Raw genomic sequence first — 27,118 nt, 5'->3', positions numbered from 1 at the left:
CCTCTTCTGGCCTTTCTGTGCTTTCTGGGATTTCGGAGCGACGGGCGCAGTGGGGCGAACGTTCGGAAAGTACGGAACGTTCCGTACTTTTCTCCGTACCAATTCCGTACAAAAGTACGGAATTTTTTACAGTGTAGTCCTCCGCTTTCGGCTGCCACACTGAAAAATCCCTTTAGTGCCCTGTACTTGGTACTCGGTTTCCAGTGTCTCATTGCCTCATCGACCGTAATCGCCATCACAGCCCCTGCAAGAGTAATTGCTAACTGATTACATTGACGATAACGGCAAGTTGAATGTCACGGAAGTACTATGACCACTCGACAGCTAATTGCTGCCCCAGGGACTCGTCGTGGGATCGGAAATCGACGTCCTCGACGCCCCCCCGACACGACCGGCTCACTGCGGCACTGGTAAAACTGAGCCGCAACATAACGCCGTTTAGCGACTCTGGAGCTCTAAACGCGTCTAGAGTTTCGTCCGCCTCCACCGGTCTTCTGGCCCACTCACTGTGCGTCCGGCCTTCAAGCTCACTTCAGTTTCACTCAGTTTTACCAGTGCAGGCACTGCTGCTATTTCCGTTTGTGTATTTGGCTCTGACCTTCCCCAACGCGGAGTCGCGTAGGCCGTAGGCACTACGCCTTGCTTCGCCTCGCTTTGCCTAGGCCAACTCCCCCCTCCCCGTCTATCCCCTGCGGTACCTAAAACCCCCCACGTTACATCATGATGATGATAACGGCTGGGGAGGAGGCGGGGGGACGTGGACCGTCTTGATTGGGTGCCCGAGGTACTCGATGGGGCACTACTTGGCGCCCTAGGCTGCCCCGCCGTGCGCCCCCGAGGCCTCCAACAAGGGCCCAGCGTGATGGGGACGCGGGGGGCGGGGCCGTGGGGGCGGTGGGGTTGCGCGTGGTGGGGGCCGCAGGGGCGGGGCGGTGGGAGGGGGAGCCGCGCTGGGCCGCAGAGTGAAGTCTGCCCGCGCGCCGCTAGCCCCATGCCGCCAGTCGGGACACCGGCGTTCGCGTAGCAGCAGTGTAGCAGCACGCAGAGGACGACGAGGACGCCGACATCGAAGTGAAGCCAGTGTGTTTTGCCGCCCCAGGTCCGCCAACAGCACCGCCATGGCCGACCAGCTCAAGGACCGCCTCGCCCACGTGAGCCTGGACCACGCCGACAGCTCCAACCGCGCCTGCGGCCTGGACCACCTGAGGGACCCCCGCCTCAACAAGGTCAGTACCGACGAAGCGACCGCCAGGACGGCGTCCACGGGCACGGCGGGCACGGCGTCAGCAGGCCGTCAGCTGTTCGACGCCGCGGCCCCCGAGGGGTGGGGGGAACAGCTGACGGCGGCGGCGCGCGGCGTCGCGGTGTCCGCGGCCTAAGGGCGTGCGGCGGCGCGGCTCGCCGAGGAGCGCACCGCGATTTGAAATGCATCGTGGACGCGTACGCGCGGACGGCCTGGTTCGCGTCCGCCAGGAGCCCACCTTGCGGCGGACGGCTATTTTAGCACACTTTGGACCTGTTGAGCGTCTCGCCTCACGCGGCCTCATGCCGTCGAGTAGGCCCGAGTCTGCTCTGGGCGTAGCGGAAAAGAAAAGCAACGTTGTTCGAGGAAAGTGAAAAGGCGCGAGTCACCTTGCTGTCTCTACGCCGCCAGCTTCAAAGTCTAAGTTCAGACATGGTTTGGGCGAAGATGGCTCTTCCCATTCACGTGCCGGAGCTTACTGGGTGTGTGATCGCAGGGTTCTTTTCAAAATCGTGTCATAAGTAGGAATGGAAATCTGTGTGCTCGTTCTCGGCCGGGAAAATAAACCGACGCCTGAAAGTGAAAATAATGGCTGCCGTAAGTCCGAATCCTGCACGGAAAAAAAGGATTAGTTGTGACAACTAACATGTTAGTTGAAAAGCGTCCAAAGAAGATTTTAGTTTCCACGACTAAAAGTTTGCTGCTCGAACGAATTTATAAGTTGGAACGACTAAAAAACTACAGTTGGCTCAAGGATAAAGTTGATTGTGCCTACACAATGTTAGTTGTAAGGATTAACACGACCGTCACGGAAGAAAATAAACCACGCACAGAAAAAAAATCTGCGGCGGGAATCGAACTTAGGACCTGTCGCTTGTCAATCAGAGACGCTGCCCACTGCGCTGCGGACATTCTTAGGAGACCCGACTTTCGGGCGATCATTTAATCGTCGCTTGTCCTAGCATCGGTCAGTTTGCTGTATCAGCGTCATTGGTCATTCTCCCGCTATCAGCTCACCACAGCGCAGTGGATAGCCTCAGCAGCTCTCAGATCACAGATTCCGCGATCGATACCCGTTGAAGGTTTTTCTTATACGAAGCTTCTTTTCTCTCGTGACGCTCATGTTAGTCATCACAACTAACATAGTGTAGGCACAATCAACTTTATCCTTGAGCCAACTGTAGTTTTTTAGTCGTTCCAACTTATAAATTCGTTCGAGCAGCAAACTTTTAGTCGTGAAAACTAAAATCTTCTTTGGACGCTTTTCAACTAACATGTTAGTTGTCACAACTAATCCTTTTTTTCCGTGTGCAGCGTCCATCCGCTCGGCGGCCAAGGCCGGCCAAGGCCGCAGACTACACCAGAAGGCGCTAATCGAATTCGACAACCCGGCAAAGCGTGCGAATTTTCGTCACCGAGAAATCACCATAATTTGGCACTTCGCACGTCGTTGTGCCGGCAGGGCGTCTCGGTCCCCTCTCTGCCTGGCGTCGCGTCGTCGCGTGTAGCGTTACAGCGTTGCCGAGGAAAAGCAAAAAGCAGAGCCCTCTCGAGAGTGGCAGCCCGCCGGCCCGTCCGGTGACACCGCACCGCAGGTTCGGATAGTAATAGAAATAAGTGCCGGCAGATTACGTGAGAGGAGCGGTCTTATCGGTAAGGGCCTTGGGCAGCCCCGGCAGCACCCGTCGCTCTGTCTCTCTCGCACTCGCAGGGCTCTCCGTAAGGGTGCGAGAGAGACAGAGCGGCAGGCGGTCGCAGCGCGCCGCCGTTCGGACACGCGTGTGGGCCGCGGTCTGAAAAATGAATGAAAGCCACACCTTGATGGGCTGTGTTTCCCAGCCCTCGCCCGCCGTGTCCCCGTCGCCCAGATCTAGGCCGTGTCTCTGCAGTAATACGCTGCCCCCGTCCCTCGTCGCCCTGTCTCTCTCGCACTCGTGGGCCGCCCCGTAGCGGGGCGCGAGAGAGACGGCGGGCGACCAGTCGTCTGATTGATGGGTTCGGGAGGCAGGTGTGCCTGCGTTCGTGTAGGCCAGTGTAGGCCCATAGTGACCACCACGACCACCGGGGCCAGGCCCAGCCAATCCCTGTCGAGGGCCCGGCCCGAAGGCCTGGACGTGACAGGAAAGGGAATTGGACTTCCCCGGCCAGCATCTCAATCAGAGCGGCAGACTGATTCCGAGAGTCGTCGCTCTGTCCCTCTCGCACCTCTACGGGGCGCGCCACGAGTGCGAGAGAGACAGACTTTCGGACCGCGCGGTCCATTGGCATAGGGAACGCGCCCTCCAACGCGCTCCGCGGACATTGTTAAATGGCTTCATTTTTACTCTCCCCCTGGCTGGCCGTGGTACCGCTCGGCAGCGGTACGCGGTAGACGGCTCGCGGTTTCGGGCCGAGTGACCCTGACCCTGTGATAAAGAGGTGACGCAAGCCGCCACCGCACTGCCAACGGCGCCAGCCCAGCCGTGTCCATTTTTTAACGCGGCCGAGAAAACGCGCGTTGCTCTCCGCCAAGCTTCCGGCGCGGCGGCGCCGAGTTCGCGCGTTCGCGCGGTCCCGGTTCGAGTCCCGCCGCCGCCGCCGGAAGATGACGCAACTGCACTTTTTAATTTTTATTGTTTTTTACACGCGGTAATTACTTTTCGAGCGCTGCGGGTCCATTTCAGTGACGCGATGCGTGCGTAATTAGGACCCCCCCCCCTTTTCCCGCTTGTTGCAAATGAAACCGCAATCACACCACACCCACATCGGACCGACTTTCCCTCCCCCGTGCGCACAGTGGGCCAGAACTCTCTCGGAGAGCAATCCATTGGTGGGGTCACACGTTCGGTTCGAGTCCCATTTAGCGACTCTGGAGCTCGGCCCACTGTGCGGCGTGCCGTGGCGAAGTCACGTAGTGCCTCCGCGTGATGGGGCGCTGTATCGCCCTGCCCCCTGCCTGCCCGCCTGGCCGCGCGACGCCCCATCTGCTGCCGAGGGTGCGCGCCTTTCCAATATCGCGCCACCTACGCCCAAAACAATACGCCGTATCGCGGACTATTCTCGGCCCACTTTCACGCCCACACCGCAAAAAAAAAAGTTATGAAATGGCGCCGTTTTTATGAGACCTGTTTTGAGGCGGCGGCCTGCCTGCTGGCACTGCTGGCCTACCTCCCAGGCGCGTTAATGAAAAATGCATCGAGTACGTCATCGGCTGGCTGGTCGGCCCGTCGCCTCGTCGCCACGGCGACGGCCCACAGTGGGCCTGTCCGGCTCGCCCCGCCCCGCCCCGCCCCGAACACCGCACACACCCACCGGCGGGGCGGAAGGTGGAATTGGAATGAAGCCGATGTATGACACTGCCGACCCAGACTGTACACTGTTCCCACGTGGGGGCCGGGGGGGCCGCGCGAGTACACTCCATCGCCAAAGTTTTGCATCGACACCGCGCTTGCGTCAGACTGAAGACTGAATCCGAGAGTCCTTTTCGTCGCTCTGTCTCTCTATAAGGGACGCCCCATGAGTGCGAGAGAGACACAGCGACGAAAACGACTCTCGGAATCAGTCTGCTGCTGCAGCACACGGCCGCGGCGCGCGCTCGGAGACAACGAGGCGAAACTTCCCCGAGTCCCGGAGCGCCACGCCGAGAGCACGACGCTCTGGGAGAAGTCTGGGGCGAAGCGCGCCAGCGTGCCCCGCCTCCTGCAAGTTTGGCGCTTGACAAGTCGGAGCGGGACGAACGGCGTTGTGGGACTGGCTGTACTTTACGCGGAGTGACGCCGCGTCGCGGTGTGTGCGAGTTCATTTGGTTACCGTGCCGGCCGAGGCGCGGCGCCGAGGCGGGCCCCGCCCCGCCCCGCCCCGCCCAACAAGAGCGACAAGCAGCACAAAGGTGCCAAGTGCACGCGCCAATTTACCGCCAACAGCGGACAGACTGATTCCGAGAGTCGTCTTCGCCGCTGCTTCGTTCTCGCACTCACGGCGCGTTCTTTACGGGCGAGAGAGAGAGAGAGATGACTGCAGCACTGGCGACCGACGGCCACCAACGGTGCCACCGTGACGACGGTGTTGACGTTGGCGGTGACGCCGTGCCCCCCTGACTGCGGCGGCGCGCGCGAATTCGGAATTTGCATCGCGCACCAAAACAGAAGCCGCGCGTGTCGTGTCCACGGCCGGCCGCGTCGCGCCAGAGGGCGTTGTTGTCACGCACGCACGCACGCACGCACGCACGCACGCACGCACGCACACACGCACACACACGCACACACACACACGCACGCGCGCTTCGATTGTCCCGGTTCGGAAGACCGCGTCGTCATCGAGACAAGCGGGGCGATATCGAGTTTATAGCGGGCTTCTGCGGCGGCTTGGCTTTCCCCGAAGCTTTCGCCGCGCAGATTAATACAGAGCAGCAGCCGAAAGCCGAGAGGTCCGTCGCTGCGCGTTGCTCGGTTACTCCGAGCGCGTGCACCTGCCGAGTGGAGTGGGCGCGGCTGCCGGCGGCCCCCCACGGCCCGGCAGGCCGGCACACACTCTCGACACAGTGCCCCGACCTTAGGGCAATACATGCGAGGTCGCACCGCCGCGGCCGCGCACCCCGGACGTGGACGTCGAGGGCCCCGCCGTGCCCCGCCAGCGCCTCGCAACGACAGGGCCACGCCCCTTCGCGGCAACGGGGGGAAATGATTGAAGCTGCTTTAGTGGCAATATGCTTCGGTCTTTCACGAGGGCGTTTCAAGGTGGGGAAAGGCGGCGCGGGGAGGTGCGGGATGGCGGAGTGGAGCGGGGAGTAGTAATGGTTTTCGAGAATCCGGCAACAGCAGCGGCGGCCCGGGCCGGCCCACCTGCACAGTAATTAGAGGAGAAAAAGAGAGTTAAAGTACGAGAGAAGGCACGACAATGTAAGAGCCGAGGCGAGCGGATGAAGATGTGCCTCGGCCGGCCCGGCCTGCCACAGTGGGCCAGTGGACCGGTGGAGGCGGCCAAAACTCTAGACGCGTTTTGAGCTCCAGAGTCGCTAAATGCGACTCGAACCGAACGTGTGACCCTACCAATGGATTCCTCGTTCGGAGAGCAATCCATTGGTGGGGTCACACGTTCGGTTCGAGTCCCATTTAGCGACTCTAGAGCTCAAGACGCGTCCGGGATTTTGACCGCCTCCACCGCTCTTCCGGCCCACTGTGCGGCGGCGGTTCGTCTGGTGGAGAGTCCGGCGGAGAGTCCGGTGAATCACAGCTGACGCAACCCCGGCCTCCAGCTCGCCCAGCACGCCCAGCACGGCCAGCACACTGCATGATTCCTACTCATGCAGGTGAAACGCGCACCTGCGCCGGTACCGCATTGTCTACTTCCGAGTCTGGGTCTGGGGGGCGTCGGAGGCTTGCTGGCCGACCGTGGCCGACGCACGTCGAGAAAACTTGGAAAGCTTTCGCACAGTCATTTGCTTCTCGCCGTTGGAAAAACGTTCCATAGTCCTCCTCCGGAGGAGGAGGAGGAGGAGGGGGGGGGGCGCCAGAAGAAGCAGCGAGCTTAGCTCAACAAAGGTGCAGGCAGATGGGGGGCCCATCGACCAGTACGTAGTGGTCGACCCGGTGGGGGGCGGGGCGGGGCGGGGCGGGGCGGGGCGGGGCGGGGTGCCCTAGCGTGATATCTCTGCGCGAAGAAACAGGACGGCAATGCACGCGCACTCCGCCCCGCGGCCCGCATACACCGGAAGCGGAAAAGTACCCCTTGCATCCTCGGCGCCACCTGGCGGCGCACCGCGCAACCGCAGAGGCCAGCGCCAGCAGCGCGCCCCTCGCCTCCGCGGCGTCCGCGGCCTGGCCTGCGTGCTCTCGCGCCACAAGTAGCCTATCGGGGCGATTTACTTAGCGGGGTCGTCGGCCGGGTGCCGCGTGCCGCTGGATGGCGCGCTGGGCTCCCGCTTGCAGTGCAGGGGGCGGAATATATTAAACCATGAACGGCGGGTTAACGCACGGGGTGGGGCTCGACTCGCGCTCCGCTGTGCCGCAGAATCGGGGTCGAGGCTGGCTTGCCGGGCTTGCCGGGCGTTATGCCGGAAAAGCTCCCCCTTCCTTGGTGCGGCGGCGCCCTCCCGTGCCCGCCCCGGCAGCCCCGGCCGCCCCCGCGGGGTGCCCCGGCACATGGCAGCGTGGCGGCGGCGGCACGGCGGCGGCCCCCAGTGGCATGGTGCACGCCGACGACGCCGAGGCCGCGGCCAGCCTGCACCCCTGGCGCGACATGACCTGGTGGGACCGCGCCGCGCTGCAGGCACCGCCCTGGCTGTGCCTCGACAACCTCGCCGCCTGGGACGGCACCGTGAGTAGAGCAGCCCCACGACGGTCCTGGAGTCCCCACTTTAGGACTCCACGCAGCGCGACGGTGGGGTCGCCCCCCGTTTGCAAGTGACCATTTGCGCCGGGGCTGCGGGGGCACCCTACAAAACACCCATTTGCGCACCCTCACGCCCATTCAGGTGTTTACGTGCCTCCTCGTCCGTCGAGTTTCATCAGCGCGTTCGACTCATCGATACTTGAACGCTGATCGAGTCTGAAGCACTCGCCTCCTTTGCTTATCAACGTCAGCGTCAAAGTCATGATTGGTCCAGCAAAACAATATAAACACCAGAAACCGCACTGTCACTGTCAACACCTAGTCCACACCTGTCTCACATTGCGGCCACCGGATCAAGCCCCGGTTTCCGAAAGCCATTTTCGTCGCTCTGTCTCGCACTCATGGAGTGTCACGTGCAGGTACGAGAGAGACACAGCTATGAGAACGGCTCTTGGAATCAGTCTGCAGGGCAGGGCTGGGTTGGGTGCCCTCCGGCCCCACTGCCCGACCCTTCGGGCCTTCGGGCCTTCGGGTCTGCGGTGACGCAGGTGTAGCGAGTCTGACATAACACGATATCAAACGGCCATGCAGGGGCACTGGGGGCAGGGCAAGGCAGGGGCCTTACGGCGGGGGCCACAGATTGTGTTTGCTATCACGCCGTGTGTTCGGCAAGCACATTAGGCTATCGGCTGGCCGGGTTTGTCCTGCCCCGCCGTGCCTGCAGTCTAGAGCTGAGGCACCGGCAGGGTGGTGGCTGGTCTCGGTCCAGGCCGTCTATAAGCAAGATCGATCTATTTGGCTTTGGAGCCGCCCCGGGCTGTGGTCTAGCCGTAGCACCGCCAGCACCGCCTGCACCCCGTCATCAAGTCTGGCAGCCCATTTCAGGCTGTTTGCACAGATAGCCCCGCGAAGCACTGGCCCGGCTATGGGAGCACCACCACGACGCCCTTCGTCGTGTGTGTGTGTATGTGTGTCTGTGTGCGAGTGTCTGTGTACTGTACTGATTAGGGCGGTCGCCGCGGGCCGCCCCGGCCAAACTACACCCCGCCCCGCCGCCGAGACCGCCGCGCTCCGCGTGACAGGGTGACAGTCCTTTGCGTTGATCCGCGAGATCACGCGGAGACCGGCTAGAGCTGGCGGCGGTGGCGATCCGCGTGGCGGGGCGGGGCGGGCGGGGCGGGGCGGGCGGGGCGGGGCGGGGCTGGCGGGGCGGGGCGGGGCGGGGCGGGGCCCATCAGCTGATGGTCCGGTCCACGTCGGCGGCCTGATAGAGCGGCGCGGAGGCCCGAGGCCCCGCGACGTCAGGTGGAGTCGCTGGTGATAGTGCGACCCGCAGGCCGCAGGCCGCAGGCCGCGGAGGTGGCGGAGCCGACACAGAGGGGACCCCGGCGAGACCTTGAGAAAGTTCCTCCTCCTCGCGGCACCGCGGCCGGGCCAGCAAGACACACTGTACAGTATACTCCACGCCACTGCCGGCAGGCCGGCTGGCCGGGTCGCCGTCGCCGCGGGGCGCCCAAGCCGCGGCTCCCATTTCTCCGCTTTTCTTTTTTCGAATTTGAAAAGGCGGTCGGCCTTGCCTCGCCTCGCCTCGCCTTGCCGCGCCGCCGGCCGGCCGGCCATCTCGACAGAGAAAGCTTTCAATCACGGGGAAAGACAACTTCTCGTCTAAATTTTCCGCCAAGTCACCGATTACGTTTTCGCGCGCTGGTTGCCTCGGCGCGGAGCGCGGAGCGAAGGCCCCCGCGTCCATAACCCGCGACACGCACGCGAGCGGCGGCCACGCACTGGCACACTGGGAGCGCTCGCCGTGCAGGCAGTGCAGGCCCTGATGATGATGTGTCTCCGGGGAGCTGACCGGACGCGGCGCGCGAGTTAACGCTGCAGAGCGATTCCGGACAACATCGCCTTCGTCTCTCTCGCACTCATCGGGCGCCGCGTGCCGGTGCGAGGGAGACAGAGCTGTGCGTGGAGTCAGTCTGCCGGCCGGCCCCCAGGGGGCTCGGTCCAGCCGGCAGCCCGGCTCGACTTGACGGGATCGAGATATCAGTCCGAGATTGGCCGGCGGCCGGCCAGGTTATGACAGGCACCGTCTGGAACACGCCCCGCGGCCGCGACCACCGCGACCACCGCGACGACGCAGTAATGGCACCAGATTGGGCGACCGGTGGCGGCCCGGCCCGGCCTGAGGCTAGGTGAGGCTGGGCTAGACTAGTCGCGGACGCGCCGAATGGCTTTACTAATGAGGATATAACGCGCCGACTGTCCGCGCTTAAGGCGTGGCACGCACAGTGGGCCAGATGGCCGGTGGAGGCGGACAAAACTCCAGACGCGTTTTGAGCTCCGGAGTCGCTAAATGGGACTCGAACCGAACGTGTGACCCCACCAATGGATTGCTCTCCGAACGAGGAATCCATTGGTGGGGTCACACGTTTTGTTCGAGTCCTGTTTAACGACTCTGGAGCTCAAAGCACGTCTAGGGTTTCGGCCGCCTCCACCGGTCTTTTGACCCACTGTGCGGTGTGGCGTGGCATAGCGTGGCGTGGCGCTGCATCTGCGGGTAACGACAACCCCCCGCAGTTGCAAGGGGCGGCCAAGGTCGAGGGGGGAGGCGACTTAGGTCGACTTCCCGGGCTGACGCGGCCTGACAGTGACAGTCCTGGGGGTAATCAGCAGCGACCCCAGCGCGGATCCAGGATGCAGGAGGGAGGGGGGGCGCTCGAATGGCCTTAGACTGCGCAGCTTCCGGATCCGCACTAAGGATCTACCCACAACTACCCCTTTAGTATATTAATTAGAACCAACCGAGAAGGTTCGGTTTGGTTCCCCCAAAAATTTCTGAAGATTAAACTCCAGGCTTCGCTATCGCTACAGATCATAGGGACGGGGCTCCGGCCCATGCAAATGGGCAACCTACCCTGCGAGCGCGAGGCGCGTGACGGCAGAGACGGGCAGCGCCCTCTGTCGGCGAACGGCCGCAGCGACGCTCCGGGCCACGCACGGCGGCGGCGGGCGGCTTCTGGCGACTGGCGTCAGTGCATTGGTACCTGCAACAGTGTACCGCCATGCTTTCGATTCGGTGTGATTCGAGTCCCGTCCAAACTGGGGCGGGGCCTTTGGCTGCTGCCTTTGGCCCTTTGGATGCCTTTGGCGCGCGTCCGGGCACTACAGCCACTCCAGCTCCGGAGAACCCTCCCGGGGGCCGCTCCACTAGAAGCGCGCTCAGTCAAAGGCCGCCTGCAGACTGATTCCGAGAGTCGTTTTCGTCGTCCTGTCCCTCTCGCACCTACACGGGACGCCCCATGAGTGCGAGGGAGACAGAGCGATGAAAACGACTCTCGGAATGAGTCTGCTGTAGGAAGCGGCTCCGGTCTCATTACCGGCCAGGCGATAGTACATAGTAAAGTCTGACTCCGGCGACCCCGGCCGGCCTGGCTGACGGCATGGCCTCTTTGCTTTGCTTACTTCCGGCTAGGCTCGGCCAGGCTCGCCTTCCTGTTCAATACCGCCTGCGTCACGGCAGGCTTCACGGCAGGCACGGCACGGGGAGGGCGCCGCCACACAGTGGGCCAGAAGTCCGGTGAAGGACGCGTTTTGAGCCCCAGAGGGTGCGAGAGAGACAGAGCGACACGCCTGCCTCTTTCTTCTGCCTTTTACCCACCCGGACTTTTCCAGGACCCCTTTCCTTCCGCGTGCCGCCGTCTCGTCTCCGTCGTAAACTCGGCAGATGAATTTGGCCATCTCAACGGCCTTGTCGACCTTGGCGACACATGTGGCGCGGCTCGCCTGGCCACGGCGCGGCCGCTCAGATATAGCCTCTCCGTACTGTACAGGTTCACGTGGTTCACGCGCGTCGCTGTAAGCCTCTCTAGATGATGACGGACCGGTGGACCTCATCAGCCCGTGCCGTAATAAGCCATTCCGGACCCGGCGGCCCACCAGCCCACCCCAGCACCGGCACACCAGCAACCCTCGGCAACCCTCTACAAAAAAAAAGCGCGAAATTTCCCTCAAATCAAAGGAAAATTTTTTCCCGCGATCTCTTTTGAGACTGGCCCCTTCATTCAAAATGGAAATGCCTTTGAGTTTTGACTGGGCCAATAAGAAACCCAGAAAGTTGCTGACGGTGTGCGAGGGATCCGCCGCCCACACGCCACTCACAGTGCCGTGTCGAATGGGCTGCCTATTCTCCAGGCGCCACATCCAGCGCGGACTCATTCCGAGAGTCGTCGCTCTGTCTCTCTCGCACTCATGGGGCGAAAACGACTCTCGGAATCAGGGTGCTGGACGGCTGCTCTCCGCTGGCCTGGCTAACCGCTCCTTGTCGTTGCAGGGCATGGCCTTCTCCCTGGCCGAGCGTCAGGCCCTCGGCATCCACGGCCTGCTGCCGCCCCGCTTCAAGACCCAGGAGGAGCAGCTGCAGCTGTGCAAGATCAACATCGACCGCTACACCGACCCCCTCAACAAGTACATCTACCTGATGGGGCTGCAGGTGAGTCTCGCGAACCGCGGTCGTTTTCGTTCTCAAACGCTGTCAAACCAAGTATGGACAAACGTGAGGAACTCCTTGCTGCGGAGAACGCAAAGTCCACACCTCCGCACAAAGTCTCTGGAGTTCTCCACACTTGGCTTCACAGAGAACTGGGTCCCATTAAAACTGGACTTTGAGGCTTGCCGACGGCAGTACGCAAGACTGTCGCAAAAAGGAATCCAATTGACACATCAGCAGACCGCCGCCCACATAAATAACGCTCTGTCTGTCTCGCACTCACGGGGCTCTCCGCAAGGGTGCGAGAGAGACAGAGCGACACAGTCCAGTAGTATTCCAATGCAAACAAACGGCCGGCTGGAGGTCACGGATTCGCGAGTGAGATTATCACGAAAGCCGCGTTCTCCGAACACCTCTGCGGCTTTCCGATTGGTTCGAGGCGAAGTGGCCAAAGTCCCGCAGACGTCGGGGCGCGGCGGGGGCCTCTGATTATACGCGGGGGCGGACCGTTGTTCGAGGCCCCGGCAGACTGATTCCGAGATTCGTTTTTGTCGCTCTGTCTCTCTCGCACTCACGTTCGCCCCCGAATAGGTGCGAGAGACAGAGCGACGAAAACGACTCTCAGTCTGCGGGGGCGCGGCCGGCCACCAGGCCGACCGTTTACTTTCAGTGATACCGCCGCCGCCGGGGCGTTAATCGAAGCACCGAGTCACAACATAACAACACGCCAGGCGCCAACGCCTCCTGGCGACGTCGACAAATGAAAAAGACTTTTGTTTTTCGGCGACTGTACTTTACGACCCCTTTTGATGACGCTGTCATGACGCTGCCCAGGACCGCAACGAGCGGCTGTTCTTCCGCTTCCTCTCCGAGAACGTCAACGAGTTCATGCCCATCGTGTACACCCCCACCGTGGGCCTGGCCTGCCAGAAGTTCGGCCTCATCTACAGACGGCCGCGCGGCCTCTTCATCACCATCCACGACAAGGGCCACGTCTACGACGTCATCAGAAACTGGTGAGTCTTGGGCCGTGGTCGAGAGCCATACGTTCTTGCCTGCGGAGGCGAATGACTCGGGTTCGAGACTGACCGTACCGTTGGTATTCTTTTCATTTTTTTTCCAGGCCTGAGAGTGACGTTCGCGCCATCGTGGTGACCGACGGCGAGCGCATCCTCGGCCTGGGCGACCTCGGCGCGTACGGCATGGGCATCCCCGTGGGCAAGCTGGCCCTGTACACGGCGCTGGCCGGCATCAAGCCCAGCCAGCTGCTGCCCGTCACCCTGGACGTGGGCACCAACACCCAGTCCCTGCTCGACGACCCGCACTACATCGGCCTGCGCCAGAAGCGCGTCAGCGGCGCCGCGTACGACGAGTTCATCGACGAGTTCATGAAGGCCGTCATCCGGCGCTTCGGCCAGACCACCCTCATCCAGTTCGAGGACTTCGGCAACCACAACGCCTTCCGCCTGCTGGAGAAGTACCGCGACAGCTATTGCACCTTCAACGACGACATCCAGGTCAGAACAACGATCCGCCGCGCCGAGAGGCGCAGTGCACGTGCAATGTGTTTGTGTCAACGGGACTTTGTTTTACATTGCTGTTGTTGTGTTCCAGGGCACCGCCTCCGTGGCCGTCGCCGGCATCCTGGCCTCGCTCCGCGTCACCAACACCCGCCTCTCCGACAACGTGCTGCTCTTCCAGGGCGCCGGCGAGGCGTCGCTCGGCATCGCCGGCCTCTGCGTCATGGCCATGAAGAACGAGGGCACCTCCGAGGCCGAGGCCCTGAAGCGCATCTGGCTGGTGGACTCCAAGGGCCTGATCGTCAAGAACCGCCCCGAGGGTGGCGTCACCGGCGAGAAGGTCCGCTTCGCCCAGGACCACGCCCCCGTCAAGACGCTCACCGAGGCCGTGAAGCTCGTCAAGCCCTCCATCCTGATCGGAGCCGCGGCCATCGGCGGCGCCTTCACCCCCGAGATCCTGCAGACCATGGCCGCCAACAACAAGCGCCCCATCGTGTTCGCGCTCAGCAACCCCACCAGCAAGGCGGAGTGCACGGCCGAGGAGGTAGGGCGCCACGGGGACGTCCCACAGTGGGCCAGAACACCGGTGGAGGCGGTCAAAACCCCGGAAGCGTTTTGAGCTCCAGAGTCGCTAAGCGGGACTGGAACCGAACGTGTGACCCCACCAATGGATTGCTCTCCGAGCGAGGAATCTATTGGTGGGGTCACACGGTCGGTTCGAGTCCCATTTAGCGACTCTGGAGCTGAAAACGCGTCCTGAGTTTTGGCCGCCTCCACCGGCCCTCTGGCCCACTTTAGCGCCTCCTGCACGCGAAGGGACTGGCTGACCTTGCTGTTTCTCGCCGCAGGCCTACAACCACACCAAGGGCCAGGTGGTGTTCGCCAGCGGCTCCCCCTTCGACCCCGTCACCTACAACGGCAAGACCTACCACCCCGGCCAGGGCAACAACGCCTACATCTTCCCCGGCGTCGCCCTCGGCGTCATCTGCGCCGGCGTCAAGCACATCTCCGACGAGATCTTCTTCCTCGCCGCCCAGGTGAGTGCACAGTGGGCCAGAAGACCGTGGATGCGGCCAAAATTCTAGACGCGTTTTGAGCTCTAGAGTCGCTAAATGGGACTCGAACCGAACGTGTCACCCCACCAATGGATTGGTCTCCGAACGAGGAGTTCATTGGTGGGAGTCATACGTTACCTAGACGTGCCCTGACACCCTCTGCCTTCTCCAGACCCTGGCCAACCTCGTCTCCCAGAAGGACCTCGACTCCGGCAGCCTGTACCCGCCCCTGGAGGACATCCAGCACTGCTCCTCCGTGATCGCCGAGGCCGTCGCCGAGCACGCGTACAAGACCGGTAAGAGCGAGGGCGCCTCGCCGTCGCTGCCGACGGGATGGGAAGTCATGGGGGCGTCATGGGGTGGTCACAACCAGTGGTGTTTTGCAACCCGACATGTAGTTAGTACTTCCAGGTGAAGGAATTGCGGTTAGAAAAGTTCGAATGATTTAATCATAGGGTGTCAGATCATAATAATGCAAATCACACGCGGAAAAAAGAGTAAGCTGTTTCGGTCAAACGAAAATTTAACTGAAGCAACTGCCGCTCGTACTTCCCGCGTGTCGAACCAAAAATCCAGCTTCTCGAATTGCATAACCATATTCCAGGTGGTCCTAACTCACTTTTGGTCATGGTGTTCGACAAGGCATAACGGCAATAACTCTCCTGGTGGGATGGTTATCCACATGTATTTTTTTCTCTCACAATCATTGGCCTGGTTTGCATGTCATGACTCACATCACAGGGGTGGCCAGCGCGTACCCCAAGCCCACCGACATGAAGGCCTTCATCCGCTCCCAGCAGTACGACCCGCACTACTCGTCCTCCCTGCCCGCCATGTACTCGTGGCCCGACGCCTAGGGGGGCACCGGGGCGGCGCGAGGACGCCGACGGAGGCCGAGGCGGCCGCGACCAGGTGCTGTATCACCCTCTGCATGCCGCACCCTCGCTTTCGTGCTTTCGCCCACTTTCCGCCTTTTCAGCCTCCCCTTGCCATTCTCGAGTTCCGTTCAAACGACTGCGCTTTCGTTTTCACGTTCAGTTTAGGCCATTATGGAGTGTGCTTGACAGAGCCGGAGGTCCATAGCCTTGCCTGGAACAATTCAAAATCATGTTCAACTTCCTCAAAGTGCGCAGCTGTGTGCATACAAAGCAATTTCGCATTCCACGTGGCTTCTGCATGAGCGACTCCCTCCCACTGCCCGAGCTGTGGGGGAAACATCTGTTTCCTTTCTCTCTCTAGCGCGGCCCAGCAGCGCTCTCTCTCTCGCTCTCCGGCTGGCGGGAGCCGCGCGTGTCTGGGGTGGATTTGGAGGGGCGAGTGAGAGGAGAGCAAGGACCCTTGTAAGAGACCTCCAACAAAATCTGTAATGTGTGAAAATATCTAATAGTGTTTTGGCGGGTGCAGGCATTGCCAACGTGTACCCGGAGCCTGCGGACAAGAAGACCTTCATCCACAGCGCCCAGTACAACTACCAGTACGCCTGGTCCTCCGCCCTGCCCGCCGTCTACGACTGGCCCAACGGCGCCGGCGCGCACATCTCCAACGGACACAAGGCCTAGGGACACCACCAAGAAGAAGAAAGAAAGAAGAGAATTAAAACATAAAAACAGAACGACGATTTGTCCGTCCTTGGGACATTCCGAGAACTCCCCGAGACTAATCAGTGACATTGTGATAATATGACGCTGTGTGAGTGTAGGCGATGATCATATTGATCGGAAAAGGAAATTCGTTTTCATTAAAATAAAAAAATGTTTGTGAACGTGGTCACTTGCATCTCCACGACTTTGAGGGACGAACCGAGGCGATTCTATCCGAGCAGCCTTGCCACGATCTCTTACCACAAGGAGGGCCTATGGCTCGGCCTAACTGTACATTTCATTTTCATTGTAATTTATTTATTTTCAGAGAAGGATTTTTTAGGGAGCGTGGGGTAAAAAATAACCGAACAATGGAGGGGAAGGGATGGGTTCACATGAAAAATGTATGTATTTTGTTCCATGATATTTCTGGAAATTCTGTTCTATTATTATCATTCCGAGGCGCAAGAAAAAAAATAAATTGTTAATTTAGGATTATTTACATTTGTAACTTTGTTCTTTGTTAGCACTAAGCTAGCACGGAGCGCATACTCCGAGTTGTTCTTCCATGCCTGTTTTTCTTAGAGAAATAAAAAACTGCATTTTTAAAGATTTTATTGTTATTGGATAACTTGCTTACCCCACACTTGTTCCCCGCGTGAACACGATTAAATCACAGATTAATTGAAAATTTTGAGAAAGACTGCTGTATCACGCGCCATTCGATTTCTGAATGGTGCCAATTGAAAGCTATCATAGCGTCACAAACTTCCGTTTTCGGAGACTCTGGGACGCCGCAATGGTCACCTCAGATTATCTGAGTGTCTAGCAGTGCTTGAATAAATTCCCTTCACTTCACACGCCAGTCGACCATCGCTCACTACACTGTCAGTCTAAAGCTGATCACTTCAGCGCCACACTTTGAACGAGGCCGCTCAACGCGCCGCGCGCCACAGTGTTTTGTTTCAATGCAGCCAAGTTTCTCATAAGCTGCTCCAAGGTGACGAATTTCTCATAGCCCACACGCACACACACACGCGCAGCAAAACACCACTCACTGGATCGCACACACAAGACACGTGCCTTGCGGCGTAACGTCGATTTGCGTAAGTTTATGCAGGATTCGCATGATTTTGTCGATTCAATCGACAGTGCTCTCCATTTTGTGATCAATTCTGTCCGCGTAGTGCGTTTAGTTGCGTCTCTCCGTCTCATAAATTGAAATTCGCGAGGAACCCATGCGGCTGTGAGGTTATGCGGCGCCCAGAGCGTCGTTGTATTTATGTGTCAGATTTTTAAAAGATTACTCTTGGTCCTTTTGCAGGGTTTGAAGGCGCACTTTCCATAGAAATATGTCATTCAGAGGAGGAGGCGGCGGCGGGTACGGCCGAGGTAAGTCGCTCTGTGTGTTCATTGGTCTTTCTGCCTTGCTGGACTGGTAGATTCCTGATGTCTTGTCTTTACTCCGTTGTTTACTTTGTAATGGTCTTACCGACCCGACACTTGATCAGTTTGAATTGATTTTGGTATTCATTTCCCATGTTCTTACAGTGTTATTATATTACATCTGTGTTGTGTTCATGTGCATCTGTAATCGTTATCATTTTGTTCATTCTGTTGCAGGAGGTGGCGGTGGTGGAGGAGGGTTCCGTGGTGGAAGAGGTAGAGGTGGCGGCGGAGGTCGGGGGCGCGGCGGTGGAGGAGGAGGAGGAGGATATGGATTTGATGGTCCTCCAGAACAGGTAATTATCATTGACAATGTGTCTCTTATTTGAACTAAGCGCACTGCGCTCTTATGCTCTCTTGTAACTCGGTTTTCCATTTGCAGGTCATCCCTCTTGGACACCTGTCACATACGTGTCAGAACGACCTTGTTCTAAAAGTAGACCTTGAAGATGTTCCATATTTCAATGCCCCTATTTACCTGGAGAACAAAGAACAAGTTGGCAAGATTGATGAGATCTTTGGCTCAATTAAAGACCAGTATGTTTCAGTAAATCTAGGCCCGAATTTAAAAGCCCAGTCTTTCACCCCTGAACAGAAGGTAACTGTCTGATACCTGATTCTGATCTGCTTGGATGTTGGAGGTGCTCACAGCTGGAGCTCTGAGTAATATCGTTGTCTGCTTTCAGTTTTACATCGATCCTGCGAAGCTCTTACCCCTCGCCAGGTTTCTCCCACAACCTCCCGGTGCCCCTCGCGGTCGTGGTGGCCGAGGTGGTGGCGGTGGGCGAGGCCGAGGCCGCGGGGGCGGTGGCTTCGGAGGCCGTGGCGGTGGAGGCCGAGGTCGCGGTGGTGGCGGCTTCAATAACCGTGGCGGCGGCGGTGGAGGAGGTTTCAGAGGCCGGGGCGGCGGCGGCTGGGGAGGTGGTGGCGGCGGTGGTGGCGGCCGAGGGCGAGGAGGCGGTGGCTTCAAGAGATACTAAATCTGCTTTTCCTTATTCAAGAAAATTTTTTTCTTTTTTGTTCTGTTGTACTTTTAAGGATGTGTGTGAGAACTTGTGCCGCATTGAAAATTCGAATTGTATTAGACAGGGCATAGTTTTTTTTTGAAGTGTTTTTCCTATGTCAAAGCAGCTGTGTGCTGCTGTTTAAATTTGAGACTTCAATTATATCAATGTTCTTTGAGACTTATCATGAGTTATGATATCATGTCGCATGGCGGAATGAATTTGGAATTGATTGTGCAACCATTTGTTGGAGGTGAAGTCTAAAAAGGGTTTAGGCATAGACTTTTTTTTATATGTAATTAGATGTAATGATGTGATACTTTTATTGTGACCAGGTGGAAGATGACATTGAGCCAGTTTGGCCTGTTGTTGTTAGTGTCCTTACATTGAAATGTATTTTGTTCTAAGCTCTTTTGTGCTTTTAAATACACACCAATGCAACCTGACCTATTTGGTTTGTTTTTATCTCCTTACTTGGTCCTCACAGTCAGTTAATTTCAAGCTGTTACAGTAATTTGAAACCTAGGCACAGGATAATTCAAATTTGATGAAAGTATACTAGACTGTAAGTCAGCACATACTTCTCTTAAATTAATTTATTTGCTGTAGGATTTTTACACATGTTTACTTTAATTATCAAAATGTAAATGAGTTGCCTTGACAATTTCTGCTTTTCTCAGAAGCTTCTTCTTCCCTTTTTCTGTTGGAATTTTCACCTTTTTCCCTATTTTTTCTTCTCTGTCTCTTGCAATTTTCTCCCAATATTCAGTCTCTCTCAATCCTGTAACAAACGACCAACAATGGATAAAAACTTTCAAACATGCCATGTTAAAACTTAAAACCTACCTGTAACAATAGACATATTCTTCCAAAAGTTTATTTGAAGTAGGTGTTGAGCCTCTGAAGGTCCTGAACATCTCAAATAGGCTTCAAAGGCTCCTTCACTAACATCAACATACTGGACTCCAGGTTGGGTCCTGGCTTCAGCCTATAACATGAAGAATCAAACATTACTTAGACTCCACTTAAAACCAAACATAGCAGCAATAAATCATTAATCAGTTGACTGACACGTACCTTGAAACCTTTCACATCAACCATTGGTTCATTAAACTTGACACAAACTATGACTCCTGGGATGAAGGTCGTTCTTGGTTTGGGAGCATCAATCGGTGGGGGAGGCGGCCTCATCTCTTCATTACGGCCATGATCCCAAGCAGGATGAGGTGTATAGGGTTGCCTTCGCATGAATCTAGCCTCCCAAACCTGCTGCTTTACCCTCTGCATGTTAGCTCTCTGCATTTGAAGGTATTTGTTCCTAAGTCTTTTCCATTCTTTTCTGAAATGGATCACAATTTATTTAACTGTAGCTCTTTAAGCATAAATAAAAGGATATTGGCATCACAAACTCACCTGGACAAAACTACCATTCCATTTGCAAATAGTTCCCTCTCCTTGGGGCGTTTTTTCTTCTTCCTGTTCTTTTTCTTCTTTTTTTCAGATGTTCCATCATCTTTGTTTTCTGTGCTACTTTCATTCTCACTCGTTTCTGAAACAATTAAGAATTGATATCATGGCAGATTATAGGGCAGCAAAAAAGAAGGCTTACTAGCTTAGATGCAGACTTGAAAAATCATACCAGTTTCTCTCTTGGTGTCAGTTCCATTCTGTTCTGAAGAAGCCTCTTCCTTTCCATTTCCAATCTTCTTTTCCTTTTTGCTACCACCTTTTTCATCACCTTCATCACCATCATTGCATTCCCGTTTTCTCTTCTTTAAAGATGGTTGTTCACATTCATTTTCATCTACAATTGTCTTACTACTGTCTTTCAGTTTTTCACTATCACAAACGTCAGTATCAGCTTCGTTGTCATTACAGGAATCAAGATTACTGACTTCACATTTTCCCACTGGTGTCTTGGATGTATCATTGGGATCAAAAGTTCGGATGCTACACAATTTTTCTGGTAGCATGTGAATGGAGAGACATCTGCCCTTTTCTTCAAATATCTGGGGACACAATTTCAATAATAATAGTAATAACAATAGCATAACTCAAAGGGAAGAGAAGGGTTTTTGAACTCACTCGAATAGTTTCAGCAGCCTCTTGGACAGTGTCAAATTCCACAAATGCAAATCCTTTTATTGCACGTGTGCTGTGATATTTTGGAATTGAGACGTATACTACTTTACCAAACTCTGAAAATACTTTCTTCAACTCATCATGGGTAATCTCTGGTGGCAGGTTTTCCTGTACAGTTAGAAGCATTAAGATGCATCACATGATAATGGACTTGACAGAATTTAAAACTATTAAGACAACTCATTACTCACCACATAAATAGTGCACTCATCTTCATTTTCCTTAATTTTAATTGGTGTCTTCCTATGCACTTTAAGAGAATCCTCAGATAACTCCAAAAAGTCAGACTTTTTAATAGCTTTTGCAATTTCTTCAACTGAAGACACTAGCTGAGTGATTTTGTTGAATTTCAAAAATTCTTCAAGGGGAACATCTAGAAAATGAAATGTGAAATACATTAGGAAATGCAGCAACTATATGATCACCAATCCAGTAGAAAATAACAAATTAGGGCTCACAAGGGTCATTTTCAACCATCTGTCTAAGCATCCTGTCTTTTGAAATATTTGCATCACTAAAGTAGAACTCCATCTGTTCGCGTACTGTTTTGTAAAGTAGTTTCTTTCTGCGTCTTTGCTTAGTTTTGATATTTTCTTCTGATGCATCGAAACCTTCCTCCATGTACATGTGTTCCCCTTGCATGTTACCTGTAACAAAAATTTCAGGTGAAAGCGAGTAAATAAATGCAAATGGTGTGATAAAGAGGTAAGAACGGACACGAAATCAGAAGCCGTAGCATTGAAAGGGTCTCTGACATGACTCAAAACATCTGTATGATGAGGTTAGGTTACTTATGATCAAATCATCAGCCATGTAAAGATTGTCATTGAATGTAAGATTACGTCGTGAGGAAAGGAACAACAAGACAAATCCGATACAAAGTAAGATTATGACTGACACTTAAATTTAAAACAAAAATGAATGGTCCCATATACGATAAGTCAAACAAGAACCAAACTCAGCCCAAGGCATAACTGTCTGAAGAAGTTTGTTACTATTGAGAAAAGCCTTACCGTGAGGAACCATCCATGCCATTTTGATCTTCTCTCAAAGTTACAAAAGTAGTTGCAAATGCAAACTACCTTTAAAAACTCTGTCCGGCAAAAGTTTGTTCGTTCGTAGCTTCGTAACAAAACAGACTAAATTCGACAGTCAATTTTTTGGGGCTCCGTGATTGGTCCGTTCGAATGTCACTGCCTTCTCGCTGGACGCAAAACGTACCCAAAGTCAAACGCCGGCAAAAATGAAATTCCTGAACCTGTACATGAACGTGCCTCTCCATAGCCTCATGTTTCAGTCTCATGTTTGGTAATTTTCAGCTGTGGTGGTTATGCTTTGCCCGTTCTGAATCTGGTGCCTTCCTCCGTGAAGATGGCTGATATATTTTATTCTCGAGACGCTATCCAACTGCTTAAAGGAAAGAAGTTGTATATGATCGGAGACAGCAGTAAGTAGCATTCGGTCCAGAGAGATGAGATAGCTCGATGGCCGTGTTTTGTGTTTTCGACAGGTTAAAGCGCACAGTCTATCTTCTGGTTTCCTGTTTCGCAGATATGCGTGCCTTGTACAAGGATGTAATTTGCCTCCTTAATCACAATCGGCTGTTAACCGAAAAGCAACTGAAATCTAAGGTATGTCACCTGTTGCCTCAAGAGGGTGTGTGGGGTGGGCCTTCTTGTGATGTTGTGATTTCGTTTTTCTCAGGCAGAAAAGCATTTTCTTGGAGATGTCTTGCTGCGTGGCTCACCCCTGACAAAGGGAAGGGCTTTTAAAGAAGACCGACGTTACCTGGTTAGTGTGTGTTGGTCAACAATAACGTTACAGATCAACCATCACATGAGTTTGCATTATGCTTTGTTTTTTATCTTCTCAGAGAAACAATCTTCACGTCGAATTCCACTTTGTCACTAAATGCTTGAATGAAGATATGGAGACAATGATGAGTGACTTTAGGGAGAAGAGAATAACATCCCCCGATATAATAGTGATGAACTCAACTCATTGGGATGTTGCGAGGTAAGCAGTTTTTGATTGAACAATCTGAAAATAAATGTTCGAAATTGGCTCAACAACTGCCTATGTAACCAGGTGGGGTCCCCGTGGAGTAGAACTGTTCAAAGACAACATGGTCAAACTGATGCACCTGTTCAAGTCATCTCTTCCACCATCTACGTTAGTAATATGGCTAACTGCTCCCCCCATATCTGTGAGAATATTAGGAGGCTATATGATAAAGCAGGTAAGGAAGACACCTCCTAGATGTTCGCACTGGTTTTAGGAACACCATCTAACTTTTGCTGTACCCCACGCAGTTAGAATTTGCGCAGTTCACGATGCGCTTCCATGTGATGGAAGCTAATACATTTGCCCAAGAACTGATGAATCAGTTTGGGTTCAACTGTTTAGATGCCCATTACCACCTGCAGTGGCAGGTTCACTGGTGAGTGCCCTGCCACTGACTGCCTGTGTCCAACACGCACCTGCACTAGTTCGGCTCTCACCTCCTGAGTGCCGAGATCTGGAATGGACTTGCACTGGCTTCTCCTTCTCTGTTACACTAGGCGAAACCAAGACGGGCTGCACTGGTCGAGTCGAGGCATGAGGTTCCTGGGCAACCTGCTACTCACTCACATAGGTAAGTGAACCTGGGTTCGACTCCCGCCCAGTAGACTTATTTCGAGAGTCGTTTTCGTCTCTGTGCTCTTGCATTCATGGACGCCCCATGAGTGCAAGAGAGACAGGGCGACGAAAACGACTCTCGTGGTGAGCCTGCGGGTCGGTGGGGGTCTCCACTTGATTCTCGTCGTGTTTTCGGCGCAGCCCTCGCTCTCGGCGTGCCGCTGCCGGGCAACTACCACACCAGCTTGCTGAGCAAGCACAAGGCCCTGGCGAGGAGCCGCGCGGCCGCGGACGCCGCCAAGGAGACCAGCAAGGAGGCCGGCGACGAGGCCACCACGGCCGTGACGCCCCAGGCCCAGGTGCCGCGGGTGCTGGAGCCCTCCGCCGGCCTGCCCCCGCCGCCGAGGGCGCGCAACCCGCGGCCTCGCGTCGCCGTCGCCGTGCGCCGCCAGCCTCGGCAGCAGCAGCAGCAGCAGCAGTACGACGACGCGGCGTTCCGGCGGCCGCGGCCCGTCCGGAGGGACGTCGACGTGTGGGACCGCGGCCACCCGCCGCAGGCCATGGGGCCGCCTATGGGGCCGCCTAGGGGACCCCCTATGGGACCCCCTATGGGGCCGCCTGTGGGACCCCCCATCGGACCCCCCATGGGGCCGCCCATGGGGCCGCCCATGGGACACCCGATGGGACCCCCCATGGGGCACGGCAGGAGACCGCAGTACAGGGGTGGCTACTTCGTCCACGGCGGCACGATGGGGGCGCCGCCGCTGCCGGCCTACCCCGCGCCCGAGCTGCCGCCGCTGCCGCCCGGCCCGGAGCCCGGCGACGGCCACTACGCCAACGACGACTGGGGCAACATGAACGACAATGCCGGTACTGGTAACTATGGCGGCCCGCCCCCGTGCACGTGCCCGTCGTGCTACTCGTACCTGGGGCCCGCCGCGGACCGCTCCGCCACCACCTCCTCGTGGAGCAGCGCGGAGCCGCCCGGAACAGCCCGACTTTGTTTTTAATTCCCGGGGAGGGGCGGTCGGCCCCGCCCTGTCGGGGCGCTCGCGGCTTGGCAGAGACATTGTTAGGATTCCGCTCCGTTTGTGCTGTCGGCGCGCTTAGCGTACTCGTCGGGGGCTTTTATTTTTTCGGGTGAATGGACCTCGGCCCCCTTTGAGTGGGCTTTGACGGCGTGATTGAGCAGGGTGTGCTCGCGCCCCCCGCTCGCTCTCCGGCAGAGGAGGGAAGAAGACTTTGGCGGGAGTTTCGCCGCCGCGTCCGCGTGGGCACCCTTTGGGGGTAGGTGCGAGGAGGGGTCGTCTCGCCTCTCTGTCTCTGTCGCACTCCTGGGGCGAGCCGCAGGGGCCGCAGGGGCCGCAGGGGTGCGAGAGAGACAGAGCGACGGCACGACTCTCCGGAATCGCTCGGCGAGAAAACTTGGTCGCAGCACGCGCTGGCTTGCTGGCTTCGCTGGCGTGGATCAAGACTCCGGTTCGTTACTGTCCGGTTGCCGAGCCGAGCGTGGCCGAGCGCCGGGCGCGTTGGCGGGTCGAAAGGCTCGAAGGCCGGAAGTCGAGTTTGGAAGAGTCCGCCGGAGCGCGCGGCGGGGCGGCGACGCGGCGGCACTTAATTTCTCACGATGTGCTGCAGGCCGATTCCGAGAGTCGTTTTCGTCGCTGTGTCTCTCTCGCACCTACACGAGAAGCCCCACGAGTGCGAGAGAGACAGAGCGACGAAAGCGACTCTCGGAATGAGCCTGGTGGTGGCGGTGCCCGACCTCGCGCTGGGGGTCGTCCTCGCCCCCGTCTCTGTCGCACCCACGCGGGGCGCTCTGGCGGCGCCGTGAAGCCGCCAGACCGCCCGCCGCGCCACTACAGGATTCCAGCGCTGTGCGCGGCAAAATTAGAAAAATAAGAGAGGTACTCTTATTTTTCTAATTTTCCTCCGCCGTCCGCGTTGTTCCTCGCGGTCGGCGACAAACCGCCGCGCCCCTGCTCCAGTGTTGATTTTTGTTTTGGTCGCTGTGTGCAGGGGCGTTCTTCACGGCGTTCTCGGAGCCCCAGTCGCCCCAGCAGATTCAGTCGCTGTGGGGGCCGCTGAGGTCAGCGCGCCCGAATTCGGGGCCGTCTAGACGACCGCGGCCGTACTGAGGGAGGACGCTGTAGTGTGTTAACTTTTTAATTGTATCGCTCTGGCGATATTTGTTTGACTGAGCCTCTTGAGGCACGCTGTGTCCGTTTCTTACGGGTTTGTAATGTTTTTGTATTTAAGTTATAAGTAATTAAACTACATGCTGGCACGCTGTGAAATTTATTTCCTAGGGTTTTTGTGATGTTTTGTATTTAAGTTTTTTAAATAATTAAAATACTTGACTTATTTTGTCTTTGTTTTGTTTCTGAATGATTTGTTGATTTAGAACCATTCGCCCCAGTGTGGTCATCGGTAAGAAAAGATCCGTGGGATCCAGGAGTCCTGCAGTCGTCCGCCGCGAGCAAGGGGCAAACAACTCCGAAAATTTTTGTACACCGTTATTTCAAATTCAAGAAATTTCGCGTCATTTCATCGTTATTTTTCGTTATTTCGACGTCATGTCATCGCAAATTTCACGTCATTTTACGTTATTTCGACGTTCTTTCACGTTTTCAAGGGAAAACGTATAAGTACTCCCAAATTCAAGTTGTTTCCCCCTCGGCCGCGACGGTTCCTTTTCGAAACTTGTGAGAAATGATTGCGGTATCCGTGCCGGCCGTGCCGACCGTGTCCACACCTGCCGGTCGCCATGCCGATGACTCGCCGCGTTTTCGTGTCACCTGTCTGCCGGCCGCATGCAGCGTGCTTGCAGTGCCCTGGCCTGCCCCGACCGGACTGTACTTGGCGTGTCGCGGTGGCCACACCGATTCCGAGATTCGTCGCTCTGTCTCTCTCGCACCTGCACGAGGTGCCCGTGAGTGCGAGGGAGACAGAGCGACGACTCTGGGAACCGGTCCTCGGGTACACGTTTCACGTTTCATGCCGTTTCGTGCGGCCGACGTGAATTCGCAGCGTCGTGGACGATAATGGCACGGTCTGCGCCGCGCGCTGCCTCGCCCTCGCCCGCCCACAAGCAGGCCGTGTCCGAAGTTGTTTTCCGAAACTCGGCAAGTTTCCGAGTCCGAGCAGCGCGTGTTATCCATCCAGGCCGCCGCCCCCTTTGAACCCGCCCAGGTCCGAGGACGACAGTGTCTCAGCCCGGGTGCTTGGCGGTGCTTCGCCTGGATTGGCTCGAAATAGGGCGCTCCTGGAGCCATTCGCCTCCATGTAGTGCCGCCCGAACGACCGCTGCAGGGTTCGCTTACGCACTTTGACGGCACCGGCTCGGTCGCGGACCGCGAACCGGCGGGGCGGGGCGGGGCGCACCCTGCAAACCGAACAGTGTGCTTGGCACACCTCACCTCCATGCACAGTCCACGTGTGTGCTAGGCGTGCACACTGTTCCCAGCACACTGTCCAGGACCGTTTGCTGCACGTTTAGGAACAGTGCATCCGACCTGGCTGCGTGTTGCAGTGTGCATGTAGGCGCGCTCCAGGTGGAGTGTGCCATGCCCACTGTTCGGTTTGCAGAGCAGCTGTGACGTGCGTGCCGCCGAAGGCAACCAAAGGCGCGTCCTCTACATCACGGCGCAATTTACCACCCCCGGAGCCCCCCCCCCCCCCCCCCCCCAGGCCCTGGTTGCCACAGAAAGGCGG

At 56.7% G+C, this 27,118-nt stretch overlaps 4 protein-coding genes across 5 annotated transcripts; 3 read left to right on the top strand and 1 right to left on the bottom strand.

The window, feature by feature from the left end:
• The first annotated feature begins 976 nt into the window (after positions 1-976).
• LOC117646810 (NADP-dependent malic enzyme-like) lies at positions 977-16,805 on the top strand. Of its 2 annotated transcripts, XR_004587808.1 has the most exons (9): positions 977-1,226; positions 11,883-12,041; positions 12,873-13,054; positions 13,162-13,555; positions 13,653-14,102; positions 14,407-14,595; positions 14,786-14,909; positions 15,355-15,525; positions 16,018-16,154. XR_004587808.1 is itself a non-coding variant. In XM_034388038.1 (8 exons), exons 1-8 carry the CDS (start codon positions 1,119-1,121, stop codon positions 16,170-16,172), a joined length of 1,761 nt encoding a protein of 586 aa, XP_034243929.1. In that variant the 5' UTR covers positions 977-1,118; the 3' UTR covers positions 16,173-16,805. The 2 variants fall into 2 exon arrangements, 1 of the variants encoding a protein (XP_034243929.1); XM_034388038.1 differs by lacking the exon at positions 15,355-15,525 and having other exon boundaries at positions 16,018-16,805.
• A 351-nt stretch (positions 16,806-17,156) lies between these two features.
• On the top strand, positions 17,157-19,089 carry LOC117646812 (probable H/ACA ribonucleoprotein complex subunit 1). The gene is made up of 5 exons (XM_034388040.1): positions 17,157-17,299; positions 17,518-17,585; positions 17,817-17,935; positions 18,022-18,237; positions 18,326-19,089. Exons 2-5 carry the CDS (start codon positions 17,546-17,548, stop codon positions 18,617-18,619), a joined length of 669 nt encoding a protein of 222 aa, XP_034243931.1. The 5' UTR covers positions 17,157-17,299; positions 17,518-17,545; the 3' UTR covers positions 18,620-19,089.
• Positions 19,090-19,221: 132 nt separating this feature from the next.
• On the bottom strand, positions 19,222-21,954 carry LOC117646811 (la-related protein 7). Its single transcript, XM_034388039.1, has 9 exons — positions 21,799-21,954; positions 21,244-21,432; positions 20,977-21,158; positions 20,729-20,893; positions 20,283-20,652; positions 20,057-20,192; positions 19,721-19,982; positions 19,490-19,631; positions 19,222-19,424 (listed from the first exon to the last, which is right to left on the bottom strand). Exons 1-9 carry the CDS (start codon positions 21,818-21,820, stop codon positions 19,273-19,275), a joined length of 1,620 nt encoding a protein of 539 aa, XP_034243930.1. The 5' UTR covers positions 21,821-21,954; the 3' UTR covers positions 19,222-19,272.
• A 73-nt stretch (positions 21,955-22,027) lies between these two features.
• Positions 22,028-25,669, top strand: LOC117647358 (PC-esterase domain-containing protein 1A-like). The gene is made up of 9 exons (XM_034389079.1): positions 22,028-22,232; positions 22,337-22,416; positions 22,490-22,576; positions 22,659-22,801; positions 22,874-23,024; positions 23,098-23,225; positions 23,347-23,420; positions 23,606-23,772; positions 25,664-25,669. The coding sequence occupies exons 1-9, from the start codon at positions 22,157-22,159 to the stop codon at positions 25,667-25,669; spliced, it is 912 nt and encodes a 303-aa protein (XP_034244970.1). The 5' UTR covers positions 22,028-22,156.
• Positions 25,670-27,118: the final 1,449 nt, after the last annotated feature.

The sequence above is a fragment of the Thrips palmi genome, unplaced genomic scaffold, assembly GCF_012932325.1.
Source record: "Thrips palmi isolate BJ-2018 unplaced genomic scaffold, TpBJ-2018v1 HiC_scaffold_2, whole genome shotgun sequence".
In the NCBI taxonomy this organism is placed as follows: Eukaryota; Metazoa; Arthropoda; class Insecta; order Thysanoptera; family Thripidae; genus Thrips; species Thrips palmi.
The sequence above is the reverse complement of the archived record's forward strand: the minus strand, read 5'-3'. Positions and strand labels throughout refer to the sequence as shown.